The sequence below is a fragment of the Copadichromis virginalis genome, linkage group LG19, assembly GCF_057382275.1.
Source record: "Copadichromis virginalis isolate Kocher_CV1m ecotype Utaka linkage group LG19, C_Virginalis_male_GT1.1, whole genome shotgun sequence".
Lineage (NCBI taxonomy): Eukaryota > Metazoa > Chordata > Actinopteri > Cichliformes > Cichlidae > Copadichromis > Copadichromis virginalis.
Genome location: NC_140636.1, coordinates 13,201,750 through 13,218,727, shown reverse-complemented (window position 1 = coordinate 13,218,727; position 16,978 = coordinate 13,201,750). Strand labels below are relative to the sequence as shown.

The 16,978-nt window shown below is 48.6% G+C and overlaps 1 protein-coding gene across 6 annotated transcripts in view; it reads left to right on the top strand.

Annotated features, from left to right (window-relative positions):
* kiaa0586 (KIAA0586 ortholog) overlaps positions 1 to 14,283 on the top strand; it is a 34,037-nt gene extending 19,754 nt beyond the window's left edge. Inside the window, exons 8-26 of one of the 6 annotated variants that reach the window (XM_085441939.1) lie at positions 3,509 to 3,638; positions 3,716 to 4,143; positions 4,228 to 4,300; positions 4,481 to 4,696; positions 4,789 to 4,996; positions 5,076 to 5,282; positions 5,384 to 5,484; positions 5,566 to 5,703; positions 6,623 to 6,807; positions 6,880 to 7,004; positions 7,083 to 7,273; positions 7,342 to 7,673; positions 7,767 to 8,005; positions 8,084 to 8,136; positions 8,214 to 8,324; positions 8,402 to 8,486; positions 8,672 to 8,826; positions 8,909 to 8,942; positions 13,285 to 14,282. In XM_085441939.1, coding sequence (XP_085298065.1) covers positions 3,509 to 3,638; positions 3,716 to 4,143; positions 4,228 to 4,300; positions 4,481 to 4,696; positions 4,789 to 4,996; positions 5,076 to 5,282; positions 5,384 to 5,484; positions 5,566 to 5,703; positions 6,623 to 6,807; positions 6,880 to 7,004; positions 7,083 to 7,273; positions 7,342 to 7,673; positions 7,767 to 8,005; positions 8,084 to 8,136; positions 8,214 to 8,324; positions 8,402 to 8,486; positions 8,672 to 8,826; positions 8,909 to 8,942; positions 13,285 to 13,427 — 3,154 coding nt within the window. In that variant the 3' untranslated portion in view covers positions 13,428 to 14,282. Of the gene's footprint in view, positions 1 to 3,508; positions 3,639 to 3,715; positions 4,144 to 4,227; positions 4,301 to 4,480; positions 4,697 to 4,788; positions 4,997 to 5,075; positions 5,283 to 5,383; positions 5,485 to 5,565; positions 5,704 to 6,622; positions 6,808 to 6,879; positions 7,274 to 7,341; positions 7,674 to 7,766; positions 8,006 to 8,083; positions 8,137 to 8,213; positions 8,325 to 8,401; positions 8,487 to 8,671; positions 8,827 to 8,908; positions 8,943 to 13,284 lie in introns of all 6 variants that reach the window. The other 5 variants (XM_085441934.1, XM_085441935.1, XM_085441937.1 and 2 more) reach the window with 5 other exon arrangements.
* The last annotated feature ends 2,695 nt before the right edge of the window (positions 14,284 to 16,978 follow it).

Below are 16,978 nucleotides of genomic sequence, written 5' to 3'. Positions count from 1 at the left end.
TTGTCTCAGGTAGTTCAGCAGTTAAGCCGGGTCTGCCTGCTGAAACTCACCCACAGGGCCTCGTGCCACACACGGGGACTCTCTTTATTTAACATGTTTAAGTATTAGACCCAGACCCCACCACACATGTGGCTCCACATCTGTCCTAGGCAGGTTAGCCTGTTCGGGTCCACATTCAGGCAGCACAGCAGTCCACCTGTGCTCAGCATTAATCATCAAAGGAATGTGGTCCACGTGGGCCTGCACCGATCCGGTTTTAGCTCGTGTGTCGAACACGCAGCGTGCTCGGAGCGCTGAAGGGAAGCACAAGGACAAAGAAAAGGGTGAAGCACAAAGACGCGGCATTAATAGTCATCCGCAGCCGTTACTACGGCGCTCATGAATTATTGCTGGCATGTAAAGGTCTACAGAGAGGAGGAAGGGGAGGCCCGGGCCCCCTCCCCCCGCCCGTTTCCTCCATCAGCATCTCTGCTCGCTGTCACCATGAGAAACCACTGGGGTGTTGCCTAGCAACAGCAGCAGCAGACAGCCTGCAGCAGCTGTTTGTGATAGTTTCTGAGCGATTAAATGACAGAGGGCAAGTTGACAGCGGCGCCCATTTTATCCCCACCCACCGCCACATTTCCAGCTTCAGCGAGCGTCACGACTTTAGCTGAGGGCGTTTGGACCTTCTGAGATGAAGGTCAGACCAGGGGCGATTCTAGGATCAGAGCTTTGGGCGTGCTGAGCACCCAGAGAACTGCCCAGCCAGGCAAGATAAACTTTACTCGTTACAATGACACGTCTTCCCCGTCTCTGTCAGTCCCTGCATCCCTACATGTCTCCAGTTGTCCCGAGTTCCCTCTGACTGTCTCCTTGGTGCATTTAAACCCCTGTTCCTCCCTGTCCTCGTCGTCTGTTGTCTTCATCTCTGTTATCAGTCATCATAATTTTACCCTCTCTGTGCAAGTCTGCAAATTTCTTTAATAAATCATAAGATTCTTGAATTCATCAAGTGTCTCTGTGCCTGGGTCCTCGTCCAAAAAAAAAACATCACTATTTTGTACATTTTAACACAATTTAATCCCACATTTGTGAAAGAAAAGCAAAACACTTTTTTGAAAAGTCTGGAACAAAACCATCAAATCTGATCAAGGTTAAATGCTGCTAAAGAAGAATGGATTGGAATAGAAAAAATACATATCCTAACCTTAATTACTGGGGGAGGATAATGAATGATGCTCATAGTGAGTAAGAAGTAAACTGACTGCATTTTTTTGACAGAGATTCACTTCACCTACCACCTGCCTGGTGTTGGCCAGAGGGGCCAATGGTGCGATATGGCAGCCTCGCTTCTGCCCCAGGGCAGCTGTGGCTACAACCGTAGCTGCCTCCACCTGTGTGTGAATGAATAGTGGAATTGTAAAGCGCTTTGGGTGCCTTGAAAAGCGCTATAAAAAATGCAATCCATTATTATTATTATTATTATTATTTTTAAATAGATTGTATTCAATTAGATAAAAAATTACATTAATATGAAAAAACAAATACTATTAAGATCACTAATGAAAAATATTCTCTCAGTGTACTTTCAACCAAAAGGCAAATAACCAAACCACATGAACATCTAATAAAAGATAAATATTGAAACACTGATCATTTGTTCTTACACTTTTACCTGAATGTGGCTCCTGGGTTTAATCTTGGCACATATGACAAAATAACCAGCTTCTCCCATTCCATTTCAAACAGGACAGTGGTAACAGCAGTAGGCTGCGGACAGTTTAAAGATTTAGATTTTAAATAGGCTGCATAAATTTCAATGGGAGCAACAGGACGGTCAAATGTCGCTGATTTTACTACAGAGCAGGACGGATTGTAGGGTAGCAAACATCGTCGGAAAACACGTTTCCAACACTACAGGTTACCTGCTGTAATGTTTTCAGCTAACAGAAACATGGTCTGACTCCTACCAACTATATAAAGAATAACTGAAGGTTAAATGCAGCTAACGTCCTGTTTTAAGCCAGGCACTTACACCTCCGCTCCGCTGCGTCTCAGCCACCATCGCTCTGGCAGCAACGGCGCTACAGCCAGAGCAGGGGAGAGGCGAGCTGGGATGCTATGATTCATTCATAAAATCGCCCTGGGTCAGACGTTTCTGAGGGACCTCAGAACGTCTCTGTTGTATCATCAGAAATAACCGAACTCTGTTCTGTCAGGCCATAGTCGCGATGTTACGGTGGGACTCGCTTGCGAGCCTCGGGGGGGCGTTCCTCTCCGAGCTCGCATCATTGCGTACATCCTCCTCAGTCTGTATATTTTAGTTTTGATATTCTGAGACCATTTTGTGATGCTTTTTTTTCACTTTATGTAGTTTGTACCTGCAAACTCCCCACGATGTGAAGGCGCCAACGCATCAATGTCCTCGCTGCGTGAGTCACACTGTCCTCAGAGTGATTCCAGACGCTTCCGACGGCCCGCTGTGTGTGTGTGTGTGTGTGTGTGTGTGTGCGCGCGCGCTTTAGACTCAGCTGAATTGCCAAGAATGTGACACTGTGTGTTGTGTGTTTGATCTCATTAATTTGAATCAGTGTAACGTTCAGTGTCAGTAGTTTTCTTCCACGCTGTCGCATCATTTATTTGTTTGTTTACTTCTGTTTAATGGTTCTGATCTTGGTTTCCTGTCGGTCCTCAGTGCTGCTGTGTGATCGCAGCAGCGTGTGCTTTTCGGAGGGTGGGTAGCTTTCTCGCCCCCTGGTGGATGGCTGTAGGGTACATCATAAGTCCCGCCCCTCCACGCGAGAACACGGTTAAGAGTGTAAGCGTTGGTGATCGGGAGCAGCCTGAAGGGCGGGGCTCAGCTCAGTGTCAGCTTCATTCCACCAACCTGGCGATCGTGGCTCAAGAGTTGGGAGTTCGCCTTGTAATCGGAAGGTTGCCGGTTCGAGCCCCGGCTTGGACAGTCTCGGTCGTTGTGTCCTTGGGCAAGACACTTCACCCGTTGCCTACTGGTGGTGGTCAGAGGGCCCGGTGGCGCCAGTGTCCGGCAGCCTCGCCTCTGTCAGTGCGCCCCAGGGTGGCTGTAGTGACTGCCATCACCAGTGTGTGAATGTGTGTGTGAATGGGTGGATGACTGGATATGTAAAGCGCTTTGGGGTCCTTAGGGACTAGTAAAGCGCTATATAAATACAGGCCATTTACCATTTACCATCTTATTACTATATGCATATTTGTATTGTACAGCACTTTGGTCTACCAGGTGTGTTTTTAAAGTGCTATATAAATGATGATGATGTGAGTCAGATTGTGTATTAGGATATGTGACGCTGCGTGGAGCGGAGCGCTGGATGGGCTGTTACTTTCACTTCTTGAGTAACAACAGCGTTGTTGAGGCGTGAGTGTTTAGTCAGATAAGACACTCAAAAACTAACAGATATTAATATTATAGCGTTACACTGGTCATTTATTCAGGCTGAGCGATCTAGGAAGTTAAATCTGTTCCCTTTGCATGTTTTTAATGCTTCAGACATGCTCACATGCCTGAAAGGTCTCAGCTCCGGTCTTTAGCCAATCACAGCTGGGAGGCAGCGAGGAGAGCCAATGACGTACTGCAGGAGATGAAGCGTCTGAAGACTGAGATGAAGATGCTGCTGACGGTCAGTGTACAGTTCAGCTCAGCTCGAGTTAACGGGAGTCTGTAATACTGAAGCCTGACACACGTTCTGTCCCCCAGCAGCCAGAAGACCCTCTGAAAACCAGCAGACCTTCACCGAAGCACCAGCAATCCCAACAAACCCAGTCCCAGTCCCAGCAAACCCAGTCCCAACAAACCACCTCAAAGGAAAATCGCCCGAGGTCCCGATCTTCCCACCTCCAACAAAACTTATCCCATGAAAACAGTTTACAGTCCCAGCAAAACCAGTCCAGACTACCCCAGCCCAATAAAACCACTGATGAAGAACATAACCTCTGGTCCCAGCAGTCCCAGTCTGTGCTGGTCCAGAGGAGGTCCGCGGTCCCGTCCCTGCTGGAGGAGGCGGGTCAGGTTCTCCATCAGGTTCGAAAGCAGAAGAAAGTTCTGGAGGAGAACCTGGAGGCTCTGCTCAGAGCCCGGACCGGAGAGGTTCTGCACTGCCAGCTGGAGGCGCTAGCTGCTAACAGGTAGCTAATTGTAGTGTTGACTTCAGGTGTGCTCGCTAACACAGGACAGGTTTAAACACTTAGGATGGTTTCTCTGACCGGCAGAGACCACAGCGAGGAGGTCCGCATCAAGAAGACAGTGGACGCCTGGATCAGCAGGTTAAGCAGAGACATCCAGGTGAGCTCCAGCAGGCTGGGAACACCTTCATCTTTCTTTTTGTCTGCTTCTTCTTCTGCTTCTTCTAAACTTCACTTCTAGAACTCCGATGTGGCGCCATCTGTTCTCTCACTCATACGACAGCACAAACGCTTCTTCTTCTTTGAACTTTTCTTCTTCTGCTCCTCCCCCGGTGCTCAGAGAAAGAGCAGAAGAAGTAAAACGGGGACTGACCCTTTTCTGCCTTGCCATCAGGCTGAGATGTCCTCAGGGAACATCAGAAACCATCACTCAGCTGTGGACGCTGATAGCTCCGCCCACTCAGGGAAGGAGAGGCCAGTGGGCGCGCTCAGAGGAACAGGAAGTATGAGGACAGCGAGGAGAGGAAGCAGAGGGCAGAGAGCCGGAATCAGAGCGGTGAGGCTGGATTCTTCTGGAAGCCATTGATTAGTTTCTCATCAATAACAAACAAGCGATCACTGATTGGTTATGTGTTTATGCACCTGCAGGGGGTGGAGCCTAACCGAGGCACAGGTGGAGCAGCTGAGCGTCATCAGTTGGAAGTGGACGGAGAATCGTACCTGACCCGGCTGTATGGCCGGGCGCCGTATGAAGGTCTGAGACGGACCCTGAAGAAGAGTCCGTACCTTCGCCTCAGCTCACCTGCCTCACCACTCGGAAGGAAGCCCCGCCCCCGACTAGTGGAGAGTGTCCGAGGTCAGAAAGTCAACATCAGTAAGTGTGATGGTAAAGGTTGACCTGTGGGCGTTGTCAAACATTCTGCTCTGCGTCTCAGGTGTGAAGCTGAAGTCCTCCAAGACTCAGACCAGCCTGGCCCCACCCCTCACTCAGCCCCAACCAATCATTTCAGCCCCTCCCTTTGCTTCCTCCTCACCTGGACGATCTCACATTTTCAGCTCATCACACCTGACCTCAGGTCACTTTGATGACCTCAGCATGACCCCTGCAAACAGCTGCCCTGTCGCCATAGCGATCCCACTGGGTCAGTAACATAGTAACCTGTTTCTGTAAAGGTTAAAATAAACATAAACAACAGTTCCAGGTCAAAGGTCAAGTATAACACACACAACCTTCCCCATGCAGGTCCACCCCGGATGGACTCCAGGTGTGAGCATCCTCAGGAAGTGACATCAGCGCTCGCTGCCCCTCCAACAGCCTCTGTGGGCGATGAAGCACCTGACCAGGTGAGCAGCTTTGAGCCTCTGAGGACTTCAGTCAGTCAAGGGTGGAGGTGTGAGCTCTGACAGGTGTGTGTGTGTTCACAGCAGCTCCTGGAGGCAGAACAAGCTCCTCCCCGTGCTCCATCACACACGATTGACATCATCGAAGGGAACGAGGAAGAAGTGGAAGAGGACGACTTCTTCCCTGGAACTGACTTCCTGTCTGTTGTTGATGTTGTGCAGGTAAGCCCCTCCCCCTCCTCTGTGCTTTAGAGCAGCCACCGTCGTCTCATAGGACGGCCACTTTAGTCTTCAAGTAGTATAAAAACAAAAAAATGCCCACAAATACTTCCTGAAATGTTTTGTTCCCTCTTCACTAACTGAAGCCTTTCATTGGACGTTTGTTCTGTGCGCACGTGGCAGCACTGCTGCTGTCATTGTGTTCTTAACTAAATCAGACATAAGTGAACACGTGAGTTTGTGACTCTCACTGAGCTAACAGACATCCCTCAGCATGTTTGTGCTCTCTGCTCATGACATATTCCATCATTTTAAAGAACTTATTTTAACATCGTACTCAACAAAAACAATTCCTCCTTAACAAAAAAGTCACTGCATTCGATTTCTTCACGTCAACATGCAGCCGCCAGGTTGAGACCTCTGCTGTAGACTGTCAGTGTTTTCAGTGAGGCTGCAGCGCCACCTGCTGGACGAAAACAGAACAGCAGCAACTCAGAGCGAAGAAGATGATGACGATGATTGCTATTACTATTCATGTTTTTGGACACATGGAGACTTTGATTAATTAATCCTTTGGTCTCATTTTTCGTTTTTTCTCAGTGATTTCAGTAACATCTGATTTATATCTCGATCTTTATCCCGTCATTTCACTGATTTTCAGTTGTGATGTTTTTTTGGGTTTTTTAGACTTTTAGTAGAAATCTCAGAAAACTTTAAAAACTGAGCCGCTGTTTCAGAATTTTGGGGTTTTTACGATTTTTGGAAGGTTTTCAGTCATGAAGAAGGTGAAGATGTTGTGTAGAGTTTTAAAATAATCTATTGACTCATTAATATTAATGTCAGGCACATGTAGGTTACAGTGCCGTGCAGAAATCTTGAGCTCAGGTGTAGTGATGTCACTGAATAGTGAACCTCCTCTCAGCAGGAGGTCAGCGTGTCGGGTGAGGAGGCCGTGGAGCTGGACGGGGGTCCGTCTCCCCCTCCGGTCCTCTACCAGGGTCCCATCTTCCCTCCCCAGGCTCCCTCTGCCCTCCCAGCCCAGGATCAGGTCCCCGTCCTGGGCACGGCCCTGCAGCGGGACGTCCTGGAGACCCGGCTGGTGGAATGGTGAGAAACCAGCACGAACCCCAGACCGTGGAAACAACGCCACATTGTCACCATTTTGGTTTCTGTGTTCAGGGTGGAGCAGCAGCTGATGTCCAGGATGATCTCAGAGCTGTACTGGCCCCCGCCTTCTGACCACGCCCACAATAGCGACGTGGACCAGTCAGATCCAGAGGAGCGCAGCGTCACCTCAGACATTGGTAGGTGTACCTCCTCCTGCTCCTCCTCTTCTGCTCCCCCGCTGCTCCCTGACTGTTTGCTCCTCTGTGTGTCTGCAGTGGAGGCAGCAGGAGACGCAGGCCTGCAGCTGTTCGTGGACGCCAGCGTGCCCGTGGACTCTGAGTTAATCCGGCAGCTGGTGAACGAGGTTCTGGCTGAGACTATCGCCCTGATGCTGGGCCAGAGAGACCCGCTGGGCGCAGGACCAGACCCGGCGCTGGAATCAGCAGGACCAGCAGACCCTCAGGAGGTACGGAAACTCTGTCGTAGCGTCGTAGCGTTAAGCCCCGTCTCTGAAGGCCACCGCTTCTCTTCCAGAACGAACCGCTCCCATTGGTCCCCACACCGGAACCAACCCCACCGCCCAGCCCGGCCCCGCCCAGCAGAGAGACTACGGCAGTAACCACACCCCTTCCATCAGAACCGACAAGCCCGCTGAATAAGGAGCCTCCTCAACCAATCGCACCACCAGGTCTTTTGGTGACCTCAGAGCTCGTAGCCACACCCACTCTCAGCCCAGAGCCCACCCCCTCTGCAGAAAGCCCAGCTACTGTACACCAAGCCCCGCCTCCCTTCACTTGGGAAGAAACTGAGCTTCCATTGGATGAGGAGAGACTGGTGGAAGACATAACCACACACAAACCACCTCTGTATGTCCAACACACACACACACACACACACACACACACACACACACACACACACACACTTCCTGGTTCATTAACACGTTTCTTCTCCTGCAGGTTGATGTCAGTAGCGGAGGAGGAACCTCCTCTCTCTTCTCCTCACCCTCCTCCTCCTCCCTCCCTCCCCCCTGCTCGCTCCCCTTCTCCTCCTCTTGAGGCAGGACCGGCGTCCCCCTCCACCTCCTCCGAGGAGTCCAGCAGCTCCAGCACGGTGACGGCCGGCACTGAAGCAGCTCTGAAACACATCTCAGAGGGAGAGCTGCTCATCAGTGCCAACCAGCCGGCAGCCATGACAGGTACCATCATCATCATGTGTGTGTTAGCAGGACATCTGTAGCCTGCAGGTGTGACTCTGTGCTCTGTTTGTCTGTCAGGGGGCGGGGCTGTGTGCAGCTTCAACAGCTCTCTGCAGGAGCTGCAGGATATGGTGAGGAACCGCTGAGCAAGGCACTGCTGGAAGCTTAGCACAAGCTGAATATTAATATAATGATGTGCCCCCTCCAGGACTTTGACCCCCCCAGTGAAGGACAGGTGAAAGGTCGCGACCTCCTGCGGGCCCTGCTGACCAAAATGGAGCAGGGAGTCACACAGAGAGGAGAGAGGCCTCAGCCCGAGGTGAGCCTGCAGGCATCAGAGTGCATGTGAGAGGCACCACACCTCAGCTTATGACCTCTGACCTCGTATGTCCTTAGGGCTCCTGGGAGGGGGCGGACGGGAAAGTAAGCTTCACCCACAGCGGTCAGTCCGGCTCACCTGGACAGATCAGTCAGGCTGCAGGTACGCCTGCCTTCAGACGACGCTCAGGGACAAAAACACAAGTTTTGTCTCGTTTAACACAACAGAGCCACTCACACTGTTCTCATTCAGACACCTCCAGGTTTTACACTCTCACCTGGCTTCAGTCAGAAACTGGCCCCGCCTCTGATTCACCTCTGACATCACTCGGTTTCCATTCCCTGCAGATGTGTCAGAGGTCAGCTTTGAAGCCACCAATCAGGGCTCGTTTACTTTGGGCGACCTGACGGGGGAGCTAATAGGTACACTGACCTCTGACCTCCACACAGAGCTGTCGCTGTCTCCTCCTCCACACCTGGAGAACACACACACTCCAGGACAGGTGAGACACACAGACACACACACACGTTGGCTGTTTTCGTGTGTTTTAATTTTTATGCTGATAAGTGTGTGTGTGTGTTCAGGTGCTGCTGGTCAGGACGTCCAACAGTCACACAGGTAAGAAACACACCTGTCTGTGATTCTTGAACGATTTGTGTGTCTGCTGTTTTGTTTTGTTTTTTTAGCTGAGATCACGGACGCCGCGAGCTTGGAGCAGCACAGGAAACATCGTCAGCCGATAAAAAGTGACTCACTTTTTATCGGCTGACGATGGAGGAGATGAAATGAAATGAGCGAGTTTGGAACAACATTTGAGGAACAGAAACTGACCCCAGGTCAGCTGTCCACATACTTTTGGTCACATAGAGAATAAAATGGCTGCTCTTCATCGTGTGAGCAGCAGGGGGTGTCAAGTGACCACACAAAAACCAGCCCAAGTCTCCCAGTGGGCTGCCCTGGTTCACTGCCCAGTGAACCAGGGCAGCCCACTGAGACCTGTTTGATTCCTAAAGATGACATCAGACACAGGAAACACCTGACAGGTAGATCAGTATGAAACTGACCTGCTGAGAGCCGCAGCTGTTAACGAGATCAGGTGACTCCTCACTCTTCAGCTTTTATTGTTTTAAAGTTGGAAATTTGGTGATGCTGATTGTAACACGACACAAACACCGCATCACGGCGGCGAGACGCCACCGAGGCGTCCCCGCACGGCGGCACGGTGCTCAGGTCGATGTTACATGACCAGGTGTTCTCTTATTACATCTGGAATTTGATCACATGGGTCACGGACGTCGAGCTGGGGCGCTCTGAGTTGGGTGAAGTGTTTAAGGAACAGGCTTCTGTCTGACTCCGCCTCCTTCGGCGAGGTGTCAGGTGGTGAAGGCAAACTTTTTAACGGGAAGCTGAGCAGGTCAAACACTCGCTCTGAGGAAATGGGAGCATGTGGGCGTGTACTCTTAGCTTTAGATCTCAACAACGAGGCAGTTGTGACATCATACAACCAGCGCCTTACAGGAACCAGAAACTGCTGCGGTTCACTTCCTGTGAATGAAACGTGCCTGAAGACAAGGACGAAGAACATCAGCCTCTCTCTTTGTGCTCTGGTTGTCATGGAAATATATCACAGCTGGTGTGCGCGCTAGAGATGGACCGATCCGATATTACGTATCGGTATCGGTCCGATACTGACCTAAATTACTGGATCGGATATCGGAGAAAAATAAAAAATGTAATCCGATCCATTAAATATCACGAAAGCACCTCACAAAACTTGCAACACGATGTGCTAGCACATCGGAGCAGTATGCATCACGTGATAGAGCGGCTGTGGCATGCGGGACCTGTCGGTGGTCTGGATAGCATTTGGAGCTTCGCTAGCAACCCGGCATTTCATCTCTGACAAAGTTATTCCCGAGAGAAGTAAAGCAAGTGTGTAAGTCCATCTCTGAATGTTTGTAAAGCATTCCTGCGTTAAGCTTAACAAACGATATATGGAGCGACTGCCTCTTCTTGCTGCTACTTCAATCATGAAACTGCTTAATGATCAGCTGATCGGCTTTTCTGTCGCGAGTCCGTGTCTCTTGTTTCTTTTTGGCCCACTTTGCACCAGAAAGAGGAAACCAGCGGCTGAACAACAGCAGCACGTTTAAGCTTGATCAGCTGTTGTTAGAATGTATTTAATATTACTTTCTACTCGAGGATCTTTTTCTACGTAGCTGACGCTGGTAACTGTGCAGGGGCGGATCTAGCAAAGTTTAGCCAGGGGGGCCGATAGGGCATGAACAGGGAAAAGGGGGCACAAAGACATACTTTTCTTTCTTATTCTCATTTAAAATGTCTAGCTTTTAATAAATAATTATCTGACACCCAAAGTTTTAATTTGATGTAAAATGAATAGAAGTCAATTACTGTATATAGTAACTATTAAGTCTAATATATATACCCTAGTAAGCTATAGTACTTTTTCCTTTGGGAAGGTACCATCTGTGCAGTCTGCAATTTTGTTGAAGAAAGATGTTGAATCTATTTAATATTTCTTGAAAAATAATTGATTTCTGTGCATTTTTTTTTCACACTGCATCAAATTAAGGTTGATTACGTCGATTAAGCATCATGAGGTGGAGCGTGAGGGGTGGTTCCCTATTTTTTATTTATTTATTTTTGTTGTTGCTGGGAGTTGGAACCCTATTAGTTAGGTTGCTTAATATTTCTGCTAAGTACTCTTTAAAATACCAGAATAGGGAGGATGGTGTAGGTTTAAGTTTATTAGATTGATCAGTATTGCTGAACTATGAAATATTTTTTTTTGCATACAGGTATAACAGAATAGCTTTAGTGTAGTTGTTGTTTTAAACTTGAGTATGAACTTATACAAAATGCAGCAAGATATTTAAAAAAACAGTTTTGTTGATTAAAACACACTATATCGGATTCATATCGGTATCGGCAGATATCCAAATTTATGATATCGGTATCGGTATCGGACATAAAAAAGTGGTATCGTGCCATCTCTAGTGCGCGCAGGCTTCACCGACCAATCAGAGCACGTGTTTACATACATCTGTGCGTGTGAAGGTTCGTCAGGTCCACCTTCGTCTCTTTAATTAGAAGATGCTCAGTAACCATGACAACGGAGGCATGTGTAGTAGCGATGGCTCTGTCTTGATCGCTATAGAGACGCAGGCTCATGGGCCACTCGCTCTGATTGGTTTATCTCTGGACACCGTGAGAACAGCTCTGCATAACTCAGTACATAATAATCCTTCTGTGTCTCGGCTCATCTGCTGTGTGAAACAAGCGGTCTTAGCTCCGCCCCCTTTAAGGCAATTAAAAGGAGCGTTTGAACGGCGGTCGGGAGGAGCCGTTCTGTGACATCACACAGACCCCTGAGTGTTGAGAGCAGGCAGCGTCGTTACTGTCCTCACACTGAGCTCATTGTCCTGTTTGAACGCCCGTCCCAGCGGCAGGAGTCATGTGACAGGAAGTGAGGAGCAGCAGTTTCACAGAGGGTTCGATTCAGTGACTGAAACAAAAATAAATCGTTTTCAGGGACAGGAAGTGAGGCGTCCAGACCTCCATCATGGCGGCTCCTCCTCACAGTGAGCTCAGTGTCCTGCAGCTCCTCACACCGCCTCCCGTCTCCCCGTCAGAGCTCCTCTTTCATGCTCCTCCCTGCTGGAGACAGCCGCTCAGTGTGTCCCAGAAACCCACAGCTGCTTTTCCATTCCTGGTGGCAGCTCAGGGTCAGCGAGTTCCTGCTGCTCTCAGGCTTCAGACTAACCTCATGAGCCGAGCCGGCAGAAGGAAACGGACGCGTCAAAGGGTTTCTCGTCACCTCCTCTTCCTCGCCTCGAGCGCGCCATAATGCTCGGCTGTGACCTCAGCGAGCCTCTTTCTCCTTTCACAGTGCTCTGATGTCAGCGCGTTATGTAAACGCTTTACTCACTCAGCAGATATGAACACTGCAGCTCCGAGTGCTGCCCCTCTGCAGGCTTCCAGAGCTCAGCCAGTCAGAAGAAGGCTAGGTTAAAGGGGGGAGGAGCTGAGGAGTTTATTACTAATGGAGTCATGCAAAGCTGCTCTCCAGAATAAAAGATTCAGCAGGAAGAAGTTCAGCACATTCAACAGCGGGACGAATCAGAGTTCTGTTGTTTACAGTGCTCCAGTATAAACAGTAATAAAAACAGACAACACACACATATACAAAATATACAATATACATATAAGTCACTTACTAATAAATATCTGAATAAGAAAGAAGAGCGTGTGCAAAAAAGGTGTAGCTATGGCAGTAAACAGTGTGTTGGGTGGAGGAGTTGTACAGGGAGCCACAGGCAGGAATGATTTCCTGTGTCGTTCAGTGGTGCATTATGGGTAATCTCAGTCTCTCACTGAGCGTGCTCCTGTGACTGACCAGCATGTCATGGAGTGGGTGGGAGGTGTTATCCAACATTGTCTTTATCCTGGACAACAATGGCCTCTGCAGCACCACCCTAAGAGAGTCCAGCTCCATCCCCACGACATTGCTGATCAGTTTATTGAGTCTGTTGGCATCAGCAACCTTCAACCTGCTGCCCCAGCATGCAACAGCGTAGAGGAAAGCACTGACCACAACAGACTCATAGAAAATCCTGAGCGTTGTCCGACAGATGTTGAAGGACCTCAGCCGCCTCAGAAAATAGAGACGACTCTGGCCTTCCTGTAAGTCCAGTTTATTTTCAGTGTGTACTCCAAGGTATTTACAGTCCTCCACAATGTCAACACTGACCTCCTGGATTGAAACAGGGGTCAAGTGTTTCCTGGTCGTCCTGAAGTCCACTATCAGTTCCTTGGTCTTTGCCACGTTGAGCTGCAGATGATTCTGCTCGCACCACGTGAGTGTAATAACGGCAAGGTGGGCGGGCCCAGCTTCCTGTGTGGACGCAGCTGAATTCATCTTATGTGTTTGTATCTGCAGCTCGACAGCAGGAGGAGGAGGGAGGAAGCAGGAAGATGGGCGTCCACCTGCCCGCCGTAAGACCTCCGGAGGAGGAGGAGGTGATGGAGGCGTCGGTCAGTGCGGTGGCAGACTCGGATTCCTCCACCAGCGATGGTTTTTAAAAAGAATATTTTTATATTTCAACTCATTTCAAATAAATAAAGTCTGATGGAAACCAAACAGATGTTATAATAACTTCATTTTTAAAATTTGCTCACAGCAATAAAAGCTTAATGCTACACTTAACCAAAGAAACAAAAACCCAAAGAGACACGTGAACATCTTAATCAAACACCATCCTCTTTGAGTTTATTCTCTGAGACTCAAATAATGTTAGATATACTTCAAATAAAGTTTCACTAACCCGGGCAAACAGCAGCTAATAGAAGCTAACAGAGATCCCAGCTAAACAGCAGCCCTTACAGACAGCTCAGCATATGTTCAACAGCTGGTCAGCAATGAGCTTCGCTGACTCGCTGACTCGTATCGGCTCCTTTCACAAAGCGTTACAGCCCCCAGAGTAAATAAAGATGGACGCCTCTCCCCCGGCATAGACAGCTGATGTAAACGGTACGATCATATTTAATGATCATATTTAATGTTTTTGATCTCTTGAATGACTAAAACATGTTTAGCCAGGATTATGCAGTTGAATCTGGAGAGGCGGGGCCTTTGTGTGAGTCAGAGTCCTGTCAGCGGGCGTTCGTAGCCTTCAAAAAGTTCCCGCAACTTCTTATCGGACAGTTAGAATGTGTGCTGATAACAAGCTGATGGTTTTTAACTTCTCACCTGTAAATATAAATGTGGCACAGCTACCGTATGTTGCTAACATGTGGAACTAATGTGAGGCTCCATAAAACGCCATTGCTGTAAAAACGCTGTAAGAACGCAGATGACTCGACTCCTCCATTCAACGGCTCCAGGGGAAGGGGTAGGAAAACAGATCTACTGCCATCTAATGGTGAAAAACATTTGTACAGTTTACCTTTAAAATCAAATTACATAAATGCAGCGCCACCTGCTGGCCACGGAGGATTCGTGTCACATCTGTCATGGAATTTAAAGAGCGATAGTTTGACGCTATTGCTTTTGTGACATGACGACGCTTAAAGACGTAAACCAAACTCTCCAGGTGTCGCCTTCATGTGAAAATGTTTCTTTTTATTAATTTTTTTCCGCCTGTCCCGTTTGGTTCTTTGGCCATCAGAATTATTGTCTAAAGGCGAAGAAAGATGCCCAACGGATTTACTTTACCAGATGGACCATCCCGGCATCGCCGTATTGGAAAATGTGTTTCTTTGTATTTCACCTTCACGGTGAATTTCACTCATCAGTCATTCGAAATCACAGAGTCAGCCTGCAAGTCCAAACCATGGGAACATTTCCTATTACACAGCACACGCACACACACTCAGCAAACACAGACTGTGTTGCAGATAAAAGGATGATGGGGAGGAAATGGGATTAGTGAAGCAGCGAGGGAGACAGTGAGACTGACACTGACCAGGGCTCTCACACACACACACACACACACACAGATCTGCAGGGGCCTCTGGGTCATGTGGTAGCAGACTGATCCTGACAGTGTGAGGAATCCAGCACAGAAAACCCCGCAGGAAGCTGTTATTTACGACAATAAGAGCTCAGCGATAAAGTCAGCTCTTCACAATAAAAGCTGAGCTGAAAATACAGAAATTTGTTTTATGTAAACGAAATAAATATTTTATGATTTCATCAGAAGTGAAACGATCCTGACAGTGTGAGGAATCCAGCACGTCTGCTGGTGTGTGTGAGAGAGAGTATCGATCAGGCTGATCAATCGGCTCTCTGAGGGTCCGTGTGTTTGTGTGACGATCGATGTTCTCAGAAAGAGGCTTGAACTCTGTGCAGGTTTAACTAAGCTGCAGATGATCAGCGAATCTCCAGCCACAGGAAACACACATACACACACATACACACACTGCTTCTCTACCTGCAGTCGTGTTTCTGATTGATCAGCTGAGCCCTGACTCAAAGATCTCATTTCACAGTTAACGAGGCTGAAGTTCAGGTCAGCTGAGAAATAATCAGAAAAAATGATTTTCTGCAGGGATTAAAGACAAACATGAGAGCAAGGATGCTTCGAGTGCTGCACTGAGCAGAACAGTGTGTGTGTGTGTGTGTGTGTGCGTGTGCGTGTGTGTTACTGATCCATAAATATGTACAGAAACTTTCATGGAGCTGCGTTTGCTCCTCTGGTCCTGATCAATATTCCATCCTGTGTTTTTTTTTGTTGTAAAACAGAAGTTTGTTGTCATGACGTTCAGCTCCACCAAAGCAGAAGATGAGATGTCATCGTGTGGTCATCGTGTGCTGCCCTCTGTCTGGAGCTCTGATGGTTAAAAATTAGTTTGTCTTGTAAAAATCTGAGGAACTAAAGCTCATCGACAGATTGTCTGAGCTGACTGAAACTGGGGCTGTCCTTCCCAGGAGGTGGGGCTCAGGACGGCTTAAGGAGGTTCTCGTGACCTTCAAGATGTCTGAAGTGCTCCACCTTAGAGCGAGCTGGAGCTGAAGATGTGGATGATTTGGACGTTAAAGTCTGCATCCCCCTGAGGACTCCGGGAACCATCACCAGGTAACACATGCAGGGTCGTCAGGGCAACGCATCACTTCCTGCTCCCCCATCAGCAGCTGGTCCCGTCCCTTTAAACCTTCAGGCTGAACCTGAAGGAGCACCGTTCTGCTGCCTTTTTGTGTTCCCGTACCCGGCTCAGCGGCGTCTTTGAGCCTGCCGGCTCGCCTGATTGGTCGACAGGTGACAAGCCGATTAGTTTTTTCTAACAGGACGTTTTGTCCCGAGCTGCAGCAGAGAGCAGGCTCCAGGTTTTTAGGAGGATTTCTGGGTCTCAGACTCAGCAGATTACTTATTCCTCATGAAAAGGCCCGACGCCAGGACATCACAGGAGCTTAACAGGAAGTCGCTGCACAGAAGAACAAAGGCTTCTCAGCGCAGCGTTGTTAGACCTCTGATTGGTCAAGTGTAGCGTGTCCTACCACAGGTCAACTTCACCTTCACGCTCAGCTCGCTCCACCACGACAAACCGGTACGCCGTCCACATCATCCACCCATCATCATTACCTGTGAGAGGAACACCTCACACGCCATCATAGCCCCGCCCAGTCTGAGATAAAGGCCACGTTCTGGCACTGTGAGGTTTCCAAGACACTCTCCTTGCCTCGCTACACTTTGATGATTTGTTTTATGTTGTCTGATCTCTGATCAGCTTCACGAGGTCTCGGCCTGTCAGACAGTGAGTGACTGCCGACCGTGGTCAGCAGGGGGCGCTGTGCTGTGAGCGCCTCCTTAACGTGTTAATGAAGCATGACCTCATTAGCTGACTGAGAGTGTTGTGACCCAAAAACCACACAAAGGACCTCTCACTGTCTGTTCAGCTGTTTGCAGGAGAACAATAAAGATTAGTCAAAGTAATGACGCGTACAAACACGATTTCAGCTCTCAGCCACGCCCCCCGCCTCTGCAGATGAACTGGTAGAAAAATAAAAGCTTCTAATAAAAAGTTTGGTTTTGGTAGAACTTGTTTGTTGTTTGCAGTTATTTCCTTTTTTAGTGACAATAAATTCTAATGTAACATAAAAAATAGAAACTAAATGTTTCCATTTTGTGGTTTAT